Source organism: Phodopus roborovskii, unplaced genomic scaffold (genome assembly GCF_943737965.1).
Source record: "Phodopus roborovskii unplaced genomic scaffold, PHOROB, whole genome shotgun sequence".
Classification (NCBI taxonomy): Eukaryota; Metazoa; Chordata; class Mammalia; order Rodentia; family Cricetidae; genus Phodopus; species Phodopus roborovskii.
This window is the reverse complement of record NW_026126576.1, coordinates 8,350,612-8,375,481: the sequence shown is the minus strand read 5'-3', so window position 1 is coordinate 8,375,481 and position 24,870 is coordinate 8,350,612. Positions and strand designations below refer to the sequence as shown.

At 34.7% G+C, this 24,870-nt stretch overlaps 1 protein-coding gene across 1 annotated transcript in view; it reads right to left on the bottom strand.

The window, feature by feature from the left end:
- Positions 1–24,870, bottom strand: part of Cntn6 (contactin 6) — a 197,064-nt gene that overhangs the window by 53,165 nt on the left and 119,029 nt on the right. The window contains exon 9 of the mRNA XM_051203481.1: positions 6,360–6,487. Within this exon, the coding sequence (XP_051059438.1) occupies positions 6,360–6,487 (128 nt within the window). The remainder of the gene's footprint in view (positions 1–6,359; positions 6,488–24,870) is intronic.

Here is a 24,870-nt window from a genome sequence, read left to right as displayed (position 1 = left end):
CAAATTCAGAAAAGAAACTCAAAAAGAGGTGTAAATTGTGTAAGGTTGAGAGACATAAAAAGGATAGTTTTGGGTTGATACTACAAGTTAGGATAGAAAGTTTACTACATAGAACACTCTGGACTCACCAATATAGGACAGAAAATGGAGTATTTTCTGTGAATTTGCCAAATGCAAATGGACTCAACATTGTTAATGTAATTCCTACCTGTATATAGTTATTGTCCTTATTGTATATAGTTTTACTATGTTAGTTAAAATTTTCCCTTTTTATTTATTCAAAAAGGGGGATATTTTGATCATATTCTGAAAATAAAGCTGGTTTGGAGTCAGAGAGCATAGCTAGTCACTAGCTGAACAAAATAAACTTTAGAGGTTTAGTAGGACTGAAGGCATTTAAGAGACAGGAAGTAGTAAGTCAGCGCTGAGTAAGGAGCTCAGCCCTTTTGGATGGAAGAACAGAAGAGATAAGCGGTCATTGCTGGCTCTCCATTGTTTCTCTGATCATTCAGGATCTAACCCCTTATACGTGACTCCTAGTTTTTTAAATTATTGATAAGAAATAATTACATAAATGCATCAAAATTTTCAGTTTTAAAGCTCTTGGTGTTTAATAGGCTATTACTATTCTCTTGCTATTATAAGGATGGAAAAATACAGCCTAACTCTCCAATGACCCCAGGAAACTAGAAATCTAAAAAAGCCCTAAATACCTTAAATTCCAGACCCTGTCCCCTGGCAGTAAGTAGGCAAAAGGTCACATTCTTTGCTGTTTATGACAGGACATGTGAGTACATAAGCTTTGTCACCTCACCCAGGAGCCCGTGCAAATGCCGACCTCTGGGGCCATAGAATACTGATTGGTCTGTAAAGTGCAGGCTTGGATGGTTTAAATTGATTGTTCCGCACTGCACAGGCTCTGGAGGCTGTGGATGATTGGTTTAAGATGCGTGGGCTTTGTTGTAAACTTATAAAAGCTATCTCAATTTTGTATTCAGGGTCCTCAGTCCTCTAACTCTGCGTGGCGCATGACTGTGGACCCCAGTGCACTTGTTCTATAAAAGACCTTATGCTTTTACATCAAGAACACTTCTTGTGGGTGTTTGGGCTGTCGCCTTTCCTGAAAGACGCTCTGCGTGTCTTTCACTATCAAATTTATATTTCTTATGAAGGCCTCATGTCACTTCTCTGTTTTTTCAACTGGAACTGTAATGTAAGGTAACTTTTCAGTTTACCTTACAGGATGGAGGAGTTTTGTAGTTCTAAAGATGATAGGAAATAATACATGTTTTTGTTTATAATTAGTTAACTTTTCTCTTGCTGTGAAGAGACAACATGATCATATCAACTTTTATAAAGGAAAACATTTTATTGGAGTTGGCTTACAATTTCAGAGGTGTAGTTCATTATTGTGATGGTAGGAAGCATGATGACATGCAGACTGACATGTTGCTGGAGAAGGAATTTAGAGTCTACATCTAGCTGCACAGACAGCAGGAAGAAATGTAATACTCTGAGTCTAGCTTGAGCATCTGAGACCTCAAAGTCCACTCCCAGTGACACACTTCATAAAGGCCACACCTCCTAATAATGCCATTCACTCTGAGCGTATGGGGGCCATTTTCTTTGAAATCATCACAGTTGATTCTACAGTAGTACTTGAGAAATTGCAAATTTCAAGTATTGGAGAACCAAGAAACCACTCTAACATTAATTATGGTATTGAAGGAAAAATAAAAATGTCTTGACCAGTATAAAACTATATGTATTTGATTCTCTGAAATAATTTCCCCACCAATACTTTATAATTCAAAAATGTCTATATTAAAATACATCAAATTCCCCTTTGTAGGAGGAATGTAGACTGTGAGATGAACATTTTGAGTGAGATGGTTATATTTACAGAAATTTCACTGGTATTCTTTCAATTTCTACAATACTGAAATGTGTTCCAATGTCCTGTCATTTCTCTGAGATTGTACATTTGGTTTATTAAAACAAGATGAATTTTTTTGATAAGAATCTGATATACATCCCAAAGTCTTTCCATTGTTGCTTAAATCCACAAAGCTCCTAATCATCTGCCTGTCTTGCATATACATTCCTCTCAGTAACTCTGACCAGTCTTAGAGAGTGCTGTGATTCTGCATGAGAAAAAGCAGAGGCCATTCTGTATGTGCATATAATAAAGACTTCTATTGCAAAGAATAAACAACTAAATGAGCAGCAATAAACTTAATTTGCACATTAGATATGCTTTTCCAAGTTCCGACATTTCAGTTGAAAATAATGCTGAAGCAATGAGGCCTATAATTGAACATCCAAAACTTCTCCAGTGGGGAAACAAAAACAAATGTTGCCTGCAAACAAGATCATTTTTATAGCCTGCTGTTACTTTACTTTTTAGTAATTTTCTAAATGCCAGATCAAATAATTCACCCCTTTATGTGATATTCATATACCACTTCATATATGTATGTGGTGTGATTGTTTTTATATATAAATCTTAAAAAAATGAAAACCCTGAAAACTATTTTTCCTTTCTATTCCCTATTTGTGCCTATGGAACATGTCCTCAAATCACATTGGGCATCTTGCAAGTATCTGGCAAGGCAGCTGCTAATTGCATCCACAGTGTCTGAATAGAAAATTGCCTCATCCTGCTGCATTAGTGAAGTAGAAATTTCCAGACACACAGTGCAGATAACTTCAGAATCCTCTTATCACAGTTAAGCCATATCAGCTAAAATTAAGCTGGAAAATATCTCACTCTTGTAACTATTATCTTTTCACATGTTATCTAACAGCAACATTTCCTGCATGACTGGAAATGATAAATAAATTCAAAGGGATATGACTGTTTAGTCAGCTTTATTGAAATTTCTCATTTGTTACCCATTACTGTTATCCTAATATTAAATAGCATGCGCTAATTTGGGTTCAATAAATAAAGTCATCTTTGATTTTGTAATGACCATCAGATAGACATTATGTATCAAACAACATATGTACTCAAAAATTTCAAGCCATCTTAATAAAATATACACTATATTTTCCCAGATCAAAGTTTCAGATTGTAAAATGATTTTTTTTGATAATGCTAATTTAACATCCTTGAACGAAAGGAAATGAGAGATAGCAGTCCAGTTGAGATAGTATATGAAAGCTGGACAGTATAATCATGAGTATAACCTACAGGTCAATAACAGTTTTAAAACTGCTTTTAAATACACTGTATATATGTTTTGGAAGTATCTGTAATTTTATTTTCTGTGGGGATGGATATATTCAAATACCTGTGCAGTTCCTCTTGTCTTGTATAGGGTGTTTGTCATCGGTAAACAACCAAATGAAGAACTCAAAAGTCCTTAAGGTAAGAATTATATATTTCCTGAAGATGAAAATAAAAATCTAACAAATTTCATCTCTATGAATATATACAAATAAATAAGAATAACTTGAAACCACACATATTAACATTAGCTGTATTAACATGGGCATGTTTTCTGAAAACCAGTCACCCTTCAGTGCTGTTATAAACACTAGAATGGTGGATTTTCTTCACAAAGTTCTCAGATTTCCTACAGTTTTCTATTTAGTCTCATATATATACATATATATTAGAAATCAGTGATTATAAAGCAAAGATTAGAAAAGGGAAAGTATTTAAAAATCTCCGTTCTCTTTAGATAATCTTTGCTGTGAGGTTTATTTCTGAAGGGTACATTAGGAAATAATCAAAACTGTCACATTTTAGAGAAAATAAGACAGTACAGAAAACATTTCTATGAAGAGAATTACAGAATTAACTTCTGACCAGTCTCTATTTAGGGCACATTTACCTATTCGTAGAGCAATAGTATGTAAAATTCATCGCAAATTAAAACATAAATTCTTCTTCCTTTATTTATGATATTGTACTAAAATGTCAAGTAGTGCCCTAACCATCAATATAGTAAGTTAGTGAATTATAGTCTGTAAGAAGATGAAGTGTAAAAGAAACCTTGGGTTCATTAAGGTCAAAGTGAACAATTTGGAAGGACAGTAATAGGCAGCCATAGCTCTGACAATGGAACCAGTATGTATTCCTAGTGCAGGAATGGAATTCTGGAGCCTATTCCCCATGAAGGGATACTCCCTTAGCCTAAAAACACGGAGGAGGCCCTAGGCCCCACCAGAAATAATTTGATAGGCTTTGATGATTCCACAAGGAAGGCCTCACTCTCCCTGGGGAGTGGATGGGAGATGGGATGGGGGATTAGTGGGGGACATGGAAATATTGGAGGGAGAGGGAACTGGAATTGATATGTAAAATAAGAAAAAAATATTAAATTAAAAACATTAAAATAATATTATATAATCATATTTTTAGGAACTAGAGTAATTAGATTATAGTTGACTCTTAAAAATACCTTCAAATATAGATAAATTTATACCCATTACAAGAACTGGAAACAAATCCTGCAGAACAAAAAAAGCAAAATGAGTTGCCTCCAACAGGTCACTGTGAACATCAAAGCAAAGCACATTCCAAACAATTCTAAGTAAGTCATCTTTCACTTAATTTCATTGGCTATTACTTTTCAGTGAGTATCACGATACTGAAGGTTTCAAATGACTTGTAAGAAGTCTTTTCTTCAGTTCAATCTATCAGCAACCCTTTTTCTTGCCCTTGGAGTAAAGAGATATAAGGTATTTTACCAGCAAAATCATCAGCCCTATTATGATATTTTGGAATGTAGACAAGTTTAAATCTTCAATATTCCACAAAATAGAAACCTCGTGGAACACATTACTACTATTGACTTCTATATTTCCAGCTTCTTGTTTGTATACTTTTGAGTTTCCTCTATACCTCTAACACTCTTTAACAATGGCATGATATCCTCCACCATACTTTATTTATCTTCTACTCTCTAACACTGTATTAATTAGAAATGATGCAATAAAACACTTTTCTATATATAAGATTTGGAAATTTTGCTACAGAAGTAGCCTGTTATTCAATAAACCCATGACATGTGTTTTAAAACACTAAGTTAATATCTGTCCTAGAAACTGATGACAATACAATCTTAAGAAAGGTGATTTCTTTTTGTATGTTTTTGTTGGATTTTTGACACATCAATTCTTATCAGTTACATTTTCTCAGAGTGTCTCAGACAATTGTTGACAGTTTGTCATACACTTGAGACAAGTTGGTAGAAATATTTTCCAGATATAAAGGTGAGTATTTATTATCAGTGAGTTATTTTAAATAGAGTTGATGTTAGTTACAAACTGATTTTTCTTGAATATATTTACTTTTTTATACAGAAAATATGAGGACACAAAATTGCAGAGTTGAATCATTTGGGCTTAATTAACTGCACACACTGCTTTATGAGCCAGTCATTTTTGTCATTCGGGAGGCAAGGATTAATAGACGTGACATGGCTTCCAGTAAACATACCATTTTCATGAACTGATATTAAATATAACAAAGCAGCACAAGTAGAAAACAGATAATCCTGATATTAATTATGTCCCTTGGTGATAAATGGAGGTGCATTTGAGTTGATGTTAACTTAAAATACATAACAGTGGAATATGCAGATTTACCTTGTCAAACCATACAGGCTTGTCTGCCTGCTCCTGTGGACAATGTGACATTAATATTTTCTTTTTTGATAAAAACTGATTAACATGGGTTCATGAAACGCTATCTTTTCTTAGTCATGTACCAAGAGCTGTTTAAACAAATGTATAGGTTTTATATTGAATTGCCTAAGATACATAGCATTATGGTTTGAATAAGAATAAACCCTTACCACTTCCACAGGCTCATATATTTAAAACTTGGTCCTTAGTTGGCAAAACTCTTTTGTAATGATCATGAAATATGGCCTTGTTGACCAAAGCTTGTCTAGGGGTGGCCTTTAAGGTTTCAAAAGGCTTCAGGTGTTCTCAATATGCTCTCTGAGATATAAACTTAAACAGCTGCTGGACCCTACCATGCCAGCCTGCCTGTTGTCTTATTTCCTTCTATGATTGTGATAGACTCCCTATTTCCCTGGAAACAAAACAAAACAAACAAACAAAAAGCCTTTCTTTCATTGAGTTGCTATGGTCATGGTGTTTTCTCACAGCTATAGAAATGAAATTAATACACACTATACAAAATCTCCACATTACATTGTTAACCACTAAAGCATTCACATTTATCACAGTATCCCGAAGTGGATACCCCATTAATGAATCTGGTAGCATAACCCCTAAGTAAATTTTGAAATAAAATGTTTGACACATACAAGTCAAGGTATGTCTAGGTTACTGTAATATGCAACAAGTCTCCCTGAAAACAACAAAAAAAAATTTACCTTTCACGATGAGACTGCCACTACTTTTCCCATTGCCAAACTGATTTGTGGCTACACAGGTATAAGACCCAGCATCTGACCTGGTCACATTGCATATCTTAAGGCTGCCATCCTCCAAGAGAAATACTCTAAAAAGAAAGTATATAATAAAAGGGTATTTGATATGGATAAAGCATAAATATTCTCAAATATTACTTAAATGATGAATGCATAAGAAAATAAACTACTATTATCATGTCCTTAATTTGAAATCATCTTCAATATAAACAACATAAAAAGCATAAGATTTTATTTTAACATAGACTATTATGCTATCACTTGAATTATTAATATTTATTTCAGTGCATATTAAAAATCAAATAAATGAATGCCTGATGTTCTAACATTCAGTTGATAAATGAATAAGAAGAGTAATCATTTGTCATATATTTGGAATAGCCAACTCACTTTTGAAAATTGAACATGTATTTGGAAGAATGAATGCCAATTTTCACATTTTAATCAGTGCTTTATAAAACAAGTCTTACATAGTCTTTTAAATGTCCAAACAAGTACACATGAATTATGAAAATATTTACCTCAGCTTGACAGTGGCATGGACCATCTCCATGGCTCTGTGTGCAAGGACTGGACTTATTATTTATCACACCATAGCAAAACATAACAGAGTAAAGTATGAACATGAATTATTCATGTACCACTTGGAATTGGATATTCTTTTACTATATAGTTCACAAAAGAGAAATAGCTCATACAATTTCAGTCTTTCCAGAGTATTCTCTTATTTTAATGTAAATAGAGAAAAAATGAAGTGTGTACCCTTTTACCCCAATAAAATATTTTTATTAAAGAGAAAAAATGGGAACAAATAAAACATTTTTTTTCAAATTTAGGTTTCTATTTCTCTGACATGCAGTTTTACTTAGCAATATTTCAAAAACACAGTTTTGAAAATAGTGGTATTCAAAATTCAAGGAAAGAGTGGCAATAAACTAATACTAATGACTGAAGTTTTCAAAAAAAGATGGGCAAGCCTGTTTGCATGCATGTCATCCCTATTAAAAATAACAAAATGTTACTTGTAGAAGTGCAAGCATATCATTGTTACTAATATGTGTATAACACAAAATGGAGCTAATATTATTTACCCAATTTGAACCATAGTGAATATCAGCAAAGTATAATTTACATGAAATCATTGTCTGTTCCTGGGATTACTGCTGAGAAAGAATTCCAAGTTCCTGTTAGGCAGTAGAAAAGGATCTAGAATGTTCTGGGACATGACATTTATGACATTATATTATTCTCCCAAAGCAGATGTGTGTTATTGTTCTGATTTCAGAAGCATCTGGCTCAATAAATTCTAAAATTCTAATTCACCTTAAGAATTGCAATACTACATCATCAATACAATTGCAAAGGTATCCTAGTGTAAAAGAAACAGGTCTTCTTTACCTGACACAATGAGAAAAGGTCAAAGTAAGAAACGATGCTGTGCATTCTCTATATTTATCCTTCAGAGACCACTAAAAACCATTCCTTCAGCCTAAAATCAATGTTGATTAAAACAAAATATTTTATGTGATTAAAAACATCATGTTGCTGCTACCTAAAAATAACTATACAGTTCTCAAATACAAGGAAAACTAGAAAACAAGAATTTATCCAACCGTAATCAAGCTACAGTGATTAACAGATGCTATAGGTAAGGTAAAAAGCACACTGTGAACTGACGGAATATTTACTTCCCAATTTGGAAACATAAAGATTGATATTTTACTATCCTTATCTTGAAATATTACAAAGACATATTATGAGAAGTTTTTATTGTGACATAGGAGCAAAGGATTTTATATTTTTGGTTGTGAGCCTATCCTTTAATGGTTGAGACATCTTTCCCACCCAAGCAAAGGATTTTAATGTATTTTATTTATACCACACTTAGACTTCCTTAGCATTTAAAACACAGGAAGAGCACTCTAGTAATAAAAAAAAATGGAAATTTGAAAGAATAGTCAGCAAAGAAAATATAACTACAAAGAAGAAAATAAAATAATTATAATTTGACTATATGCTTTTCAATTTCAGAATTAATACTCATAGAACACAGATCCTATTACTTATTGTGTAGATGTATGAACATCATGGAATTGTAGGAAGGATTCTAACAATTCAAAGAAATTTAAATAGGCAACTGAGAGCAAGAAATGTTAGAAAAGATTCTCCTTCTTTGCTTATTAATCCAATGTTGACTAAATACACATGTTTGTAGCAACTTGTTTGGTGTTACAATATTGATTCAAGATAAAAAGAATGTTAAATACTTAGGGTAAGCTCACTGGTGGTAGTATATGACTTTAATTCCAACACTTGGGAGACATGAGACAGGTGTACACCAGAGTTCAAAGCCAGTCTGGTCTACAAAGTGTGTTAGTTACAGGACATTTAGAGGTTTAAAGAAAAACCTGTCTTGAAATTAAAAACAGAAAAAAACCCATTTTGCTGGGAAGTTGGTGCATACATTTAATTCCAGCACTCAGGAGGTAGAGATAGGTAATCTTTGTGAGTTTGAGGCCAACCCAGTCTGCAGAGTGAGTTCCAAGACAGCCAGGACTACACAGAAATCCTTATTGAAAACTAAAATATATAAATAAACATACCAATAATAGTATTATCAATAATATTAATAATTACTTGTCAAATTTTGAAGTGATTATGAGCTTATAAGAGCAAATGAGTCATCACAGCACCTCCAATGAGTATGTGAAAAGCAATAACTCACTGAATTCTCAAAACAAGTTATGACACTTGGGTGATATCAAGTCTACCCTAGGCAGTCTAAAATATTTGTAGAGAGAATAAATGTTTAAAGGAAAGTGACCACTCAGTTGCATATAACCAAAACACTCCCTGTGTTTTTTTCTTTAGAACATCAGATATCTATTTTACTAAATATCATTCACTTTCATTTCCCAAAATATAGTTTATAAATGATACAGTTACTAATAGGAGCATTAAGTGGATGAAAATTTGTGTGTGTATAATTTTATTTTTTTAGAATGAGCCTTAAAGGAAGATTTTCTTAATCTGACTTTCACATAGTAAGTCAGTCTCAGAAATGTGACAGAAGAGGTAGTATGAACATATGTACAGTTTTCCAGTTTATTAGCTTTCCTAACATCCCCTCAACCCAGATGTAGTTTTTTAGAAGATATCAACCTTGGATTTTGAGGCAAGATCTCTCACTGAACTTGGGATTTGCTTTGTCAATTGTTCTGGCTTCCCAGTAAGCCCCAAGATCATCTGGTATCTTCCTCACTCCTATTTAGATTACATTAACACAAGATGACACATACATGTTTTCCCCCTAAAGGGTCTGGGGATAGAACTCAAGCAATGTCCTTATATTTGCACAGCAAACACTGTATTGATTCTATAGATCCCAGCTTTTAAAAAATCTCAATATCAGGCTTAATACTGCTTTTCTCCATTATGGGAGAACTTTAAACATTGATTTACTAACATAAGAGGTAACTCTGATGGCCATACTAAGTAAGCTAAGTACTATTTTTCTTTTATGTCATTATGGTATTATCAGAATTATCATAAGCAAGACTTTGGTGTCAACTGGAATATGACTTAACTTAAGCCCCTATATTAAATATTCAGATGATCAGCATAGTTATCATCATAAACTTATATGATGAATAGATTCAAGTTTATTTCTTCTAATACATAATGTATTACTATTAATTAACTTCATCCTCAATATAGTGCTAGAAAACAACAGAACATGCCTGTAAAACAACAGTGTTTTGCTTATTGAATGACTTCTGATCATCTAGGTCCCTAGATATCTCTCTATGTGCAGGTCATTACTCTTCTAATTTGAGTCACTAAGACAGCATAATCTTCTAGGGAGTGACATCATGCAGTATTTTTCTTTCTATACTTGATACTTGAAATATATACAAACATAGGCACACATATATGTAAGTGTGCCTGTGTATGAGAATGCTTTTTAATCATAAGATAGGAAATTCTATCACAAGTGGCTACATGGGTGGACTTGGAAAAAGGGATGCCTAATATGGGATGTCCTTACATATGCTGCCAATATGTGTTGCTTTTATTGGTTTATTGGTAGTCTGTTTTGACTAATAACCAGACAAAATAGGTGGGAAATCCAAATAGAGTTATGGAGACAAAGAATATAGAGTCGGGGATATGCCACGTAGCTGCCAAAGGATTCATGCTGGAGCATCACTGGTAAGTCACAAACTTGTAGCAATACACAGATTAGAAAAAATTGGCTTATGTATAAAAGAGCTAGCCAGTAACATGTCTGAGCCATTGCTCAGATATTGTAATTGATATATTAGCATCTGAATGATTATTTCATAAGAGGCTGTGGGGACTCAGCAGGTGGGAGATAAACCAGTCCAGTAGGACTGGATGAGACAAAAACAAAACAAAAACAAACAAAATGCCAACTAAAAATAAAAGTGCCAGGAATTTAAAGGAGTGTAATGCCAATAAGATGATCCCAGCAGCAAGTTTACATTCCTCCCTGATATCTTGATATTCATCTAGGTTTAGCAAGTTAATGAAGTTGTTAAGAAAATCAAATTCATTACATGCTAGCTATCCATCCATTCTAATTCAGTTCAGTGTTCATATTATTATTAGGGCCCTTGCTTTGTGCTATAGTTAAAACTACTATGTAAGATACATCTTTTGGGTGTGGCTTGTGCTTACTTTCTTAAACCTGTTTGAATCCAATTTAAATCACTTATGTTTATCTGTTCCTGAACTGTCTTTGATTTTGGTGTTACCAAGTTTTGACATTTGACTTGTGAATCTACGCTTCAGGGAAAACATTATTCCTTTTGGCTATGGACTGAAGAATTATGCAGTAAGAATGAAGCTGACAAATCTTTGAGCTAACACAGTGGGATTATTTTTTTCTAGGGAGGAGGTCCACAGGCAGGGTGATAGGAGTATTTACTTTATGAATGAATAGTCACTGTCCTTACTGTAAATTACCTGTGAAGCCATGGCACTCCTTTTCTGAATGGCAGTGTATTAATCATTGTATTAGTCATTTTCTGGGCACATTTACCCCTATGCATAGATATACTATATGAATGCCTCCAGAAATGTGTGGTTCTGGCAAGAAAATAATCACAATCAATACCCTTCCTCTCTCAACCAAGTCTTTGTATAAATTTAGAAGGCTCCCGCCTACAACTATCTTCTTTGAAAGACAGTAAGTCAGTGTTACTGTCCATGCTAGCAGACCTCAATTGAGACAGATACCCAAAGATGAGAATTATGGCATGTCTAAAGTTGTTGAGACATAATTCTCAAATAGGGAACAAGAATGACCTGGATTCTATCTGTGAGCAGATAAGAACATGCTGTCCCAAGCTATGCTCATATTAACCTTAAAGCGTGTCTATTCTTCACTTGACAGTCTACTAAAAATAGATCTATGTTTTCTAGTTGTCACTGGGCACTGTGCCCTCCATGCCTGGCTGCAGTTTTGCTCTTATGGCCTTGGGAACTTATGTTGCACTGGCAATGGCTCTGTATTTATCAAGTAGTTTAGGAATGTGCTTCTGACCAATGAAAAACTAATTCTGCACTTCTTGTCCTTTGATTCAAACCTATGGGGAAACAGATATTTGGGAAGAGAGGAACACAGAGGTAACAGCTGGAAGAAGAAGCTGACAGAAATATAGAAGGATACGGATGTAGTAAAAACAAGTGTGCAGGAAAATGAAAATCAAAAAGAAGAAACAAACATGGAGAAGTTAGAAGCAGGATGAGATCATTAGAGTTGAAAGAAAACAATAAAGATCACATGTATAGAAAGAATGTGGTGTGAGAATATTCTTTCTCTATAGCCCTCAGACATAGATTAAAATGTTCATTGTGGCATCTCTTTTTAACCCAGAGTGAAATCTTTGTGGCTAGAGCATAAAGCTTTTGATACCCTCATGTATTTATTTTCAATTATCTATTTAATTGGTATATTCACTCTCATATAATTAAATAGAAGCACTTCCCACCATGTGCTAAGCATAGGTGTTGTGTTTTTGAAATCAATTAAACATTATGACACTTGTATTTGAAATACTGTATAAAAAGGTGACTTTAATGACATTTATATGTATAGATGCAGCATGACAATCCAATTTACAGAAAAGGGAATACTAGTATTTCTCTGCACAAAAATATTTATTTCATTTCATAATTGGTGCATAACATAAGAATTCAGCAGAGAAAATCATGTTTGACAAGTAAAGACAATGGACAGGTTGCTCCAGGACATGTAGAAACTATGCCACACATGGAGACCTTATAAGGTTAATGCTGAAGTCAAGCTTTACCAAGTGACTGAGCACACAACATTCTATCTTCTGAGTGTTGTGGAGGAATCATAAGCAAATAGAGCTATAAAAAGTTATAATGTCCACCAGGCTTATTTCAAAACCCTGGTCTTCTACCCAATGGGTAAATAACAAAGCTGACAGGTACAATAGCATAGCAAATAATCAATTAGGGCTCAGTTATCTCAGCCCTTAGTATCAAATACTCATGGCTGTGCAAAATTTTTATGTGTTTTGTTTTCTTTATTTGTTAGTTTCTCTGGCCTAAATAGGTATCTATTCATCATACATTGTATAATGCATTTTATAACTATAATTTATAATTATAAAATGTATGTAACAAATATCCAATTCACTTACATATAGAAAACAGGCTTTTATATATAGACTCTAACTGGAGGTGAAAATGAGCTTATAGTTTTTTTTTTTTATGATAGCTTATCAAGATGAAAGGACACACAATTAGCAAGAGCTAAATTTCTTAAAATAAAGGAAATTAGGACTAAGCAATTATAATTTCTTATTGCTGAAAGTAGAGCAATACTGCTATTTTTGTAGTGAGATTATTAACTAGGGTATTGCTTCTGGTACTGTCTGAAGATAATATTGTAGACCATGAAATTTTAATTGACTGTCTAATTTTACTGATATCTGGAAAATGTAAAATAGATTGAAATGAAATGAGTTAGATGAGAGGTAGAAAAGTCTGTATAAATTTTACTCTTCACAATTCAGGTTCAAACTAAAATAACCCTCCCCCCCCCCGGAATCCATTTACATCAAATATTGATAGAGCCTTTCAATGCTTTCTCACATAATCTCTGTAGTTAAAGTATGGTTTAATACCTATGCTAACACGTTGCCAATTAATAACCCCTTTTTAAAGAATTCATCACTTAATAAGCAACCAAAATGATTGGCATGCTGATTGACTAAAAAGTAAATACTAAATCACTAATGGGTAAATAGAAGTAAAGGTTATCTTTCCCTAGTCTTCATGCCAATAACTTTAAATGGCACTAATGACAATAGAAGAGACTATCTACACCCCTGGCCAGGATTAAATTTCAGATTTAATTAATCAATTAATTTTGAACCTGGTTTATATTCTCACAGGATCATTCCTGTAGTAAAACATGAATAAAACTAAAAGAGAGATCTTGTTAAGTTTCAGTATGTTTTCTAAAGGACTTGACTGAATGATACAGGACATGTCCTGCATAGTGCATTATATCTGCTGTCTTACCAGGATTCAAACACAAAGGAAGACGTGCAAAGTTCAGGAATATTTATGAGCAAATATTATAGTTACTGCTATTCTATTTATCTAAAATATGAAACAATTTACATTTATGAACATAAATATACATATATAAATACACACACACATACACACATATCCTCATGCAAAGCAAAGAGTCTTGAAAGACCCATAGCAGAAGTATGTGTTTAGAATTTGCAAAACAATTTTAGCTGTTATTTTTTTGCCAGATGAAAGCCTAAAACCTCTTCCCCCAACTGCCACACTTTTGTGCTTCAATTTGTTTGTCTAAACCTCCTTCAATCCCTAAGAGTTTCTTACATTCTCTAAACTCCGCTGGCTGCTATAGGTCTATATAATATGGTCTCGGCAGCGAAGTGGAGGTCACGCAGATGAGTTCCCTTATCTTTTCTTCATAGACAGTGGTGTTTCCCTCCTCAGAATCCCTGTGAACAACTGATGTGATTGGAAGCCCAAATGTGTCTATGTTTTAAAGTGATGCCTGGCAGGGCAATAAGATACAATCGACCTTCCTTTTTCAAGACTTAGTAATCTTTCACTGAGCAAAGGACTAAGCTCTTTTTCCTTGGAAATTATCACAGGGAATGCAGCTATCTCTAACCCATCCTTCCCTTAATCACTACAGTTCAAAATATGCTCTTCTTCCTCCCTGAATGATTTATTATTACTCCACCTCAGTAAACTGAGATGTGGGTGTTTTCTTAGTTAATTTACCCATAGGCCTAGTCCAGTCTTCTAAGCATGTGCAAGGGCTTCCCCTACCAAAGTGTGGCTGAATAACTGACCTCTTAATTTTCATTTTCATTTTAAAGAAATTGTTTGCACTTCCCATCCAGTAGAAAAGTTGAACTTATTTTTTTTTCCATTGAAACAAGTGGCACATGGATGAGAAGACAATGTGTGAAGTTTTTGGTATCTTTTTGTAGTGTGTGCACATGGTGTGTGTGTGTGTGTGTGTGTGTGTGTGTGTGTGTGTGTGTGTTATGTGCATATGATATTTACTGCATGTTTATTGCTTATACAATATGTACAGTCTGTGGTATGTATAGTATGTATTTTTAGCATTTGTATGGTATGTGTATGTATGTATATGCTTGTGTATCTCAGAAAATGATTGCAAGTATATGATAACTGCATTTCTATATTTAACTGAGTTTTGAAAGTTGTACAATTATCTGGTATTACAAAACTATGTATTTTATAATGTTTATATAAGTATAAGGTTGAGATCAAATCCACACTTTTATGCACAATAAGCAAGCACTCTTCCAGCAAATATCCAATACCCCTTAACCTGCTGAATGATTTCTCTATATTTGGAAATGGTAGCAGAAGATTTGAAACAAAAGAATTCCTTCAGTTTGTGTTGTGTACTATTTGCATCAAGAAAGTGAAAATTATGTCACAATCCATTCTAATTTTTTTAATGATTTGTCCTTATTATTTTTATTTACATGGGTGCATCTGCTTATGGGCCTGTCTACATGCATGCAGATCACACTGGAGGTAGAATCACTGTAATGAACCCATTGTGTGTGCTGGGAACAGACTCTGCTCCTTCAGAAGAGTAGCTAAGCACTCAAAACTTCTGAACTATCTCTACAGCCCAAAAATTTTTAAAAATAATATAGATCACAATTGATGATCTCTAAATATTTACCTGGCTCACAGTAGATGCTTTGATGCATCTGTAGTATATTTTTATTTACTTATTTATTTATTTTTTGCTTCTATCATATCTCCATATCTTCTTTAAGTTGTGTGTCAGTGAATGAACCTAGAGATCCATGTGTGGTAGGCATGAAATATACCAAAAAGCTGAATCCCTATCTCTCAATTTAAAAAAAAAAATAAGCCATATGTTACTGCCAAGTTCATCCTTTAAAAACACAATGTAACCCAGGCTGGCCTTATTCACATTCTGCAGTTCAGACTTATTGTGAATGTCTTTTCAGTAGTCAGGATTATATGGCCAGGTCCATCTATTTTCTGTGATCTCTCTCAAAAGACAAGAAAAATCATATTGCTTATGAACCAATTATTCCAGGAGATATTTGTGGTTTTTATTGACATAATGGAAAGTCTTTATTTTATAAAGCAGTATTTAGAAGTTTTACTTATGCCTGTGAAATTGACTCTTGTATATTTTAAATACAAATAAAAATGTTTCTACTGCCTGCATCCAATATTTATTTCTACCTTATATCTAATGTGAAATCATGGCTATGTACAGTGAAAAAGATCCAAAGTCTGCCTCAGTCCTCCTAAATTTCAAGTAACAAAAAAGAAGGGGGTATTCAGATTTTAGAATCCATCCAGATTTATCTCCATGTTTAAGATACAGACATAATTTAAGCAACAGCTTTGTAGTGACTAACACAGACCATAGCTCAGATTCATGATGCCTGAATCAAGACACAAATTAAGAGATGACAGATAACAGAAATTTCTAAATAACATAATAATTTGGTGTCATGATGTGTCTTTATCCCATTGGCATGCCAAATAGTGTGCTAGTAGGCTGCCTTCCAGAAAATATTAAGAAAATGTGATTTAGCATCCTCTAAGCACATCAGATGGAAAACTGGGCTAAATTAACCCAGTGAAGCAGGCCTTAGAGGAATACTTAGCTATATAGCAGGAGGAAGAGAATAATGTCCATATTTGATGTCATCTCTGGGAGAGCTGTCTAAATGAACATGAAAGGGAGATAATATAGACTCATAGGCAAACATGTCTATGTCTCACCACCAGCAAATTGAAAAAGAAGATGGGAAATTGCAAGGTTACCAAAGTGGACCATGGTGAGCATAGGGTTTAAAAGAAATCAGGAAAATAACTGCATGTTCCCCCAAACAGCTAGAGGAGGGACTACTGAAAAGACAGAGGCTAGCACCAAAAGGAACCGAATAAAACACAAACATTGGAATATCAGAGCACATGTGCATTGTGGTTTATAACATAAGGCTGATGATTGTGTGTTTTCAAGATTTTGAGAATTTACAAGTGGGAAGTTGGGTCTGTGGCTGAGTTTGATGTCAACAAGGTTCAGATTTTGCCAGATGACCTTATACTGATGATTTCATCCCTAATGTCCTGGGAGTCCCAGGATCTGAGCTAGAAAATTAATGGACATTATTTATTGCCTCTTGTTACCTGCACTATATAATCTGATAATATCACAAGAGAAATCCCTGGAAAATGATATTCTTACTTCATAAAAGTGACATTGAAAGTGATTCACCCTGGTGAAATTTCTGACCGGGGATCTCAATTTGCTCTATCTTAATTGTACTCCATGGAGACTACATAACTAGACTTATAAAGATGAATGAGATTAAGGCAATCAACTTGGATGTGATTTGTTGTTTTTTTGACTGTGTCTTTATTACAACTCTATACCCAGATCAATTATGGTAAGAAAGCTTCCATGCCTATGGAAACATGTCACTAAAATTATAGTGCATATTTTAATAAAAATATTATCCAGAGCTGGCAAGAGAGATAAGTTGGTAAAGTGTTTGCCTTGAGAACAGAAAGACCTGAATAGCACCCTTGGCACCTATGGAAAGATCAAAGCACAGTACTCCTGTTGTTAAAGTGTCTACACTTGGGACACAGAGAGAAAGGTCCATAGACGGTGCTGGCAAAAGCAGTGAGTACAATTAGTAAGTTATAATCCTCACTAAGAGATCCTGAAGCGAAAAAAAATATAAGGTGTGTGTCTTCTGAGGAGTGACTCTTAAGATTCATCTCTAGCCTCAAAAGCAAGTGTACCACATGTGAATTAGTAAGATTCCAGTTAGATAACCTATATCTGATACGTTTGATATATTTATTTGATTGATTTAAAAAATAAAAACAATGTTTGTGTCTCTCCATCCAATCTCTCTCCTCTCTCTCTCTCTTCCTCTATAAGTGTGTGTGTGTGTGTGTGTTTAACTATTCTAAAAAGATGTCTTTAACACTGAGCAAAGAAAAAAATGTTTATGGTATTAAGGTTGCCTTTAGTTCAACAGATGTGCACTATAAGTCATCAGAAATCTAATTAAAAGTCTATGGTGTGGTGTCAAATTGCCTTCAGCCTTGGAGTCAGAGCTTCCTAGAGCTGAATGACTTATTGGTTGCATGACTGTGGGTCTCCTGTTTAACTTCACTAAGACTTAGTGTTATCTATCCAAAAAATAAATACTATAAATGTGTTCCTATTGCAGACATATGGTGAAAAAGATTACACAAAATGTGTGTCTAACATTTTGGCACACTGTCTTTCTGTGCCATTCCCATTATCATCATTCTTCTGTGATGAAAGTCAGGTTCAGCTATGGGAAGGACAGATTTCTGGATTCATTGGTTAATTTAATCAGCAGTAGACTGGACATATATATTATTAAGTATGACTAAGCATCTCTCAAGTCTCCAGTCAGTTGTTGGATGACTCAGGGAATAAGGAAATAATTTTAGTTTCTTTTCTAATATATATATATATATACATATATATATATATATATACATATATATGTATATATATATATATTGAGGAAATGCATCTTACTGCTGGGAAATAAAGTTAAGATCCATTCTCTGAGACTCGGTATAATTACTCCAAATTCTAGACTCACTTTAAGGCTGCAGATTTAGTTGTTCACATGACAAGCTCCCACCACACATACTTTCTATATGCAAAAAATTCCATGCATACTTCTAGTGCCACCGCTATTACCTTCACCTTTTATGTCTTTTTGAACTGATAAGACACAAAGTAATGAATGGCTTACACTGTCATCATTCCATGTGAGGTATCTGACTTATTGTATATAAGCCTATTTACCCCATACTAGACACCAATATCAGGATGTTGCACAAGGTAAGTCTGATTGATTTACTATTGTGCTTATAAAAAGTGAATAGTTTGAAAAGTAATGATGGACAATCAGAATACATATCTATAATATACATTAGTAGATGCCACACTCTAGCCCTGGGAAATTTGGGAGGAATTCTCACTCCTACCTCCTATGGGCCACAAGAAGGTGTGAAATGGGAAAGGAATTGAAAAGGATACTGGTTGTCCCTATAGAACAATGAGTAGAATGGGTTTTCATTATGTTTGAGTGAAGTGTTCATGTATAAAAATCATTCAGAAGAATTAAAGTTGCATTGTTAAATCAAAATTGCATTGTACATTTTTAATGAGTGTCACAATATTTGAGACAGCCTCACTCCTCATCTTGGGCACAGTCCCACAGATGGTTTTTATACCATGGTCCTACTTTTTATTTCCAATTATACCATAATAGATAGCAATCTTCTTTGCTTTTATTCTTACTTATTATTTGTTCTGAGAATCAAGACAAAACCATCTTTTTCTGAAGAGCTTTGTACTTTAAACATATCCAGCAGTCACTTCTTTTGAAAGAGTCAAGCCAAGAACAAAAGGTCATTTGTATAAATTACACAAATAATTGACCTTTTCTGTCTATAAAATTATGGCTGCTGAATATTTATGTGAATTTTGGAGATATAAATGTCACTTAGAAATGAGTGCTAATAGTAAGTTGACATTGTTCTAAGGCCAATTAGATTCATATTTTCAAAAAGCAAGGCAACAGAAGACTTGGGTGTCTTTGCAACATTGAAGGGAGAAGAGTTGAACTTTAAGGGTATGTCTCCTGAGGGAGAAAGGAGACAACAGGGAGAAAGTCTGAATTTTATCAGATGATGTATATGTATCAAGCTGGCCTCAGCTTATCCTGAAGTCTATTATCAGATTCCAGGTTCCTCTGTCCTAGTTTCTGGCTACAGAATCAAATTCTTTTGTGCAGCTCTAGCATCTGCATTTTCTGCTAGGTTTTTATGGTGCAATATCAAGTTGAAAACTTTCTGATATGGCATTTGTGTTTACAGGCACTCTACATTCAAGCTTGCTTGCACAAGTGCTACTGAAGGACTCAGTACAAGGATTTGGAAGATGTTCTAAACTTGGTAGAGCTTAATTTTTCACATTTGCTCTTGGTTTAAAAACAAAGGGAAAACATTTAAAATAAGGATCCAGAATCATAATAATTTAAGATATATAGTAATAAGATACAGAATGTGCTCAATATGCAGATTATGCTTAAAGGGGTGCTTTATATCCCCCCCGTGTGTGTGTGTGTATGAGAGAGAGAGAGAGAGAGAGAGAGAGTGTGTGAGAGTGTGTGTATGTGTTTGTGTATGTGTGTGTACATGTGTGTGGGCATGCATACACATATGTGTTATAAGCATGTTTACACATGCATGTGTGGGTACTAGGTACACAGACAGGTGCATGCATATGTACAGGAGAGAGGTCTATGATTTGAGTATTCCTCTATGGTTTCCGTCCTTAGGTTTTTAGAAATGTTCTGTTACTGAACCTGGAGCTCTCTGTTTTTGTTTAACTGAGTAGCGAGCACTACAGGGATTCACTTGTCTCTATTCCACATGCCCGTCATGGGGTTACAGATTCACACCAACAGTCTTAGCTTTGTTGGTTGATGCTGAGTATGAAAATCAACACCATCATACTTGTGCAGAAAGGAATTTACCCAGGAAGACAGTTCTCCAGGCTTAGGCTTTATATCTTTTATGAATGAAAGCTGCTTTTAGACAATGCCAGTCAGGAGGTTCCACATGCATTCTGTGAAAAGGAATGAGACTAAGATTGTTAGAGGCCAAAGTAATAAAGAAATGAGGGCTAGATGACAGAGGAGAAAAGGGAGAGCAAGATGGACAAGGGCACACGGAGGATTTTAGTTTATTACATTATCCTGTGACACAGGCATGAGTATCAGATGGTTCTTGACATCTTCAACATGTATTCCCTGGAAAAGGCTCACCTTAACAAGGCTCTCAGGAGTTGAGGAAGAACACCTTAAGATTTTATTACTAACAGACATCGCAGGAGGGAGGCTGTAATAAGCCTGCATTATGCAGTCTGCCACTCTGCCTTAAACATGGGAACATATGGTTCATTTACCTACCTGATACTCATGCTACCTGATGGAATAAACACTATTACATTAAATAGTTAGTGATACAAAATAAAATTAGGTTTATTTGCTTCTTCTATTAGGAGACTCTGCAAGAGTCTGCAAGTACCTTCTGCAAGAAGGTACAAATAAAAGTTTGTTTTTTGTTCTTTCTGGAGGATGATTAAAGTAAAAAAGAAAAGTGTGTGTGTGGAAGGTTTGTTTTATTATTAAGGTAGCACTTGGGAGACTATGTAAAAAGAAAAAAATGTATAGTAATCATTCAGAAAGTAGTTCCTGTAAAATGTAGAGAAGTATCTAACAGGGAGAATAAAAAAAATTGGACTCCTTTACATCTATGCAGCCAGATTATTTCTGACTGATGCCCCACAAGTGACAGCAGTCACTTAAAGGTTTTAAGGGAAAAATGCAATGGTATATGAATGGGACCCTGCCTTTGAATAAATAAATACTTTTTCCAAGTAGCTTATAAAGCATAAAATAAAAGCAAACCAATTTCTATTTCCTTGCCCCACCCCCTCTCAGTGTTAAACAGCATGGTATAGGATTTCACACATTTTTTTTTCTCACAGGTAACTTTTTCCTTTGGAGAACACAAAGAGCAACTGATTTGCTCAGTAGCAAAGGTGGGGAGTTGCAGATAATGTCCTCCCAGGTTCTCTTTCTCCTTTCCTCCCCTATGCAGGTTCCCCATTCCTTTATTTTCTCTGACATCTTTGTATCCTTTGCTTCATCCTTTCACACAAGGATGGGTAGTTCAGAAAGGGGAGTTTTGGTTCTATAGTGTCAAGAAGATGGAGATACAGTAGATTTACTTCAGATTTGGTGCTTGTAAACAAATATACTTGAATAACCACCACATTCAATAATTGGGTGATTCTACAACATTTGGTGGGCTCATTTGTAACTACAAAGACTTCCATTTGCCATGTATCTGAATATACACATGGCTTAAGGGTGTTATTGTGGGTAAGGCAATACACAGAGAATCCGTGACTCAATGAGGCTTGTTCATAAACCAAGAGTTTAATTAAGTAAGTGAAGAAGACAGAAATAGTGTCAGAAGAACAGATGTTCTCTTGTTTAGAACCTGTAAAAAATGATATCATTCTAAGACCAACTGCCATGGAATAGATTTCCCCATTTCTAGGAAACCTGAAGACAAATGCTGGGGTTCCTTTATATGAAATCTTTGAGATTACCTGTTGTAAAATGACACCAGTGTAACAGGTACTCTGTGCGAACACTGATCCTCAGTTATATATCACTATAAGGGAAAATGTGTTTGTTTTGAGATATATAAGAGGCCAGATACATTGTGTAGCAAATAAGAGTTGCCTTAATGGATATTTTTTACAATCATCCAATATTTCCTTGGATATGTGTGTTTTACCTTATTTTTATGTTTTTAGAAATGAGATAGAAATTCACTGAATTACTTATGGCTTCCACTGTGTTTCTTCCAATAATAGGACAATACTATTGCTCTGTTTCTCTTTGGTTTTGTAGTTTGTAGTTCCTAACTCTATTACCACTAAGGGTCAGTGATTCCTAGTGTCAAATGTTGCCTGGTAGAGCACACTGTTGAACTGTCTATTCAGCAGGCTAACATTTCTTATTACATTCACAACATGTTCCCTGAATAGGTAGCCAGCGCTTACTGGGAATAAAGGAGATACATTTAGGGCTTTTGGTTTCTGTCAGGTACTGGCTCAGTAGATGTTCAAGGAAAAGAAGTGATTAATCAAGTAGAGCAGATGTGGAATTAATTCCTTCATTTGCCTGAGAATACCTTGAAGACATGAGCAATGTCATTTACCATGACCTCCCAAGGTGAGGTTTTGGTTGCTCTTCTTTCTGATGGATCTAAGCATTCACAGAATGAACTGCACAGAGGTCAAAATTACTTCTAAAAATGTATAGATATCTTCCAACATGGAGATATAATGTCCTACATTGGCTGTGCCATTTGTATCACAGATACCCCTCTGTGAGAGACAAGAACTATTTTCTCTAAAATGGTTCAACCGAGAACCAGAAAAACTAAAGGATTTCCTAGAAGCTATCAACTAAATGAGAAGTAAAATTGAGGCCTGAACCACAGTCTTTGATTCCAAATAACTTTCAGGAAAAACTATTTCTTAAGAAAGTTTGAAGGAAACGTTATATACCTGTAGCTACCTAGTTTAACACTTTATTCTCAGGGTGTAGTATACTAGTAGGAATATAAAAGTTGTTCAGTTAATATTTATGAAACTTATTAAAGAATTCACAAATAAAAGTGCACCATGGTTTTATTAATATTTGAAGTTTTACCTCAGCTTTATGCAATAGTGTGAGTGAGAAATATGCCCTATAGGTTCTACTCTTTGAACGTTTAGTCCCAATGTGGTGGGACTGTTTGGAGGGAGAGGAGGCAGAGGCCTGCAATTGGAAGTATGTCACTTGGGGCTGCCTTTAAAACTATACAGCCTCACTCAATTTCCAGGTCCCTGTCTCTTCTTCCTGTTTGTGTTTGAAGATATGATTTCTCAGCTTTGGGTCCCTGACCGAGCTGCTATGCCTTGCCCATCATTACGGACTTTCCCCCTGGAAATGTAAGCATAAATAAACAATTCCATAATTTGCTTTTGGCTATAGTATTTTGTCACTACAAAACAAAAGTGGCTGATGTAATTTACAACCGCTAAAACATATGTAAGGTTAACTTTAATTTGCACTGACTGAAGGACATAAAATATATATATTGAATGTGTTAATTTTCTAGATTGTGTTGAGTTTTCTATCAACAAACTTAAATGTTAAGTGTAAGAATGAAGCTCAATGTCTTCAAGGGCTCTCTCACTAGTTTGAGTTTGTAGTGACATATTCACCGTATCACCCACAGCACAGACCACGCCTATTGGGATTAGGGATAGGGGCAGACATTACCTGGGGAAACTAATTCTGAGGAAGGGGCCCCGGGACTCTCTTGCTTGCAGCACGGGGACAGGTGAGCATCCAGAAGCATCCTTGGGACCTGCTGGTGTTCATCCATCTATGTTGTAAGTTATTTCTCCTTGAATAAACATTTATTAGGCCTATTTGTTTCTCCTGATACATATTAAAACTCAATAAGAGTTCTCCTTAAAGTATCTGCATTCTCTTCAAACAGATCAGCTGATTTGTTTGATAACTCATAGAAGGAACTGTGTTTAGTTTAGTCATTTCCCACTTGAGTAAATCATTGAGGCATATATAAATTTGCAGTCAACAGAGAACTTACTGTTTCAACTATCCAAGACCTCATTTCTGTTGATGTTGACCATAATCTCAATTCAGACAGTCATTATGTGGGTATAATAATCAACATTTAATTATTATAGTGATCTAAAAGAAGAAACAGTAGTCTGCTGGTTTCACTCAGGGAAGCAATACTCCTCAAGGAGAGTGACCAGAACCTATGCTATCTAATGTTCAATGCTGAGCACTTTGCAATGAAACAGACAGACATTGTATGACTATTTATTCACCACAAAAATCAAGCAGGTCTGGACTCTTTGATTACAATAATCATGTTCACATATTCTACCTTCAGAATTTTCCATGTTCATGTACTATTAGAGTTGAAATGAAAGTTTTAAGTAGCCAATACTTTGATGATGGTAAATAAGGTAATACGATATATGTTAGCCATATTAAGAGCTGTTGTTGATCTAAGTTTATGTTTCAATAGATTAAAGCAGTTGTCACCATGACTGTGCTTTAGGGAATGTTAAAAAAACCCTCCTTTAGCACCAGAGAGGAAACAGCCTGGATACAGAAGGAGGCAACTTGTCTCC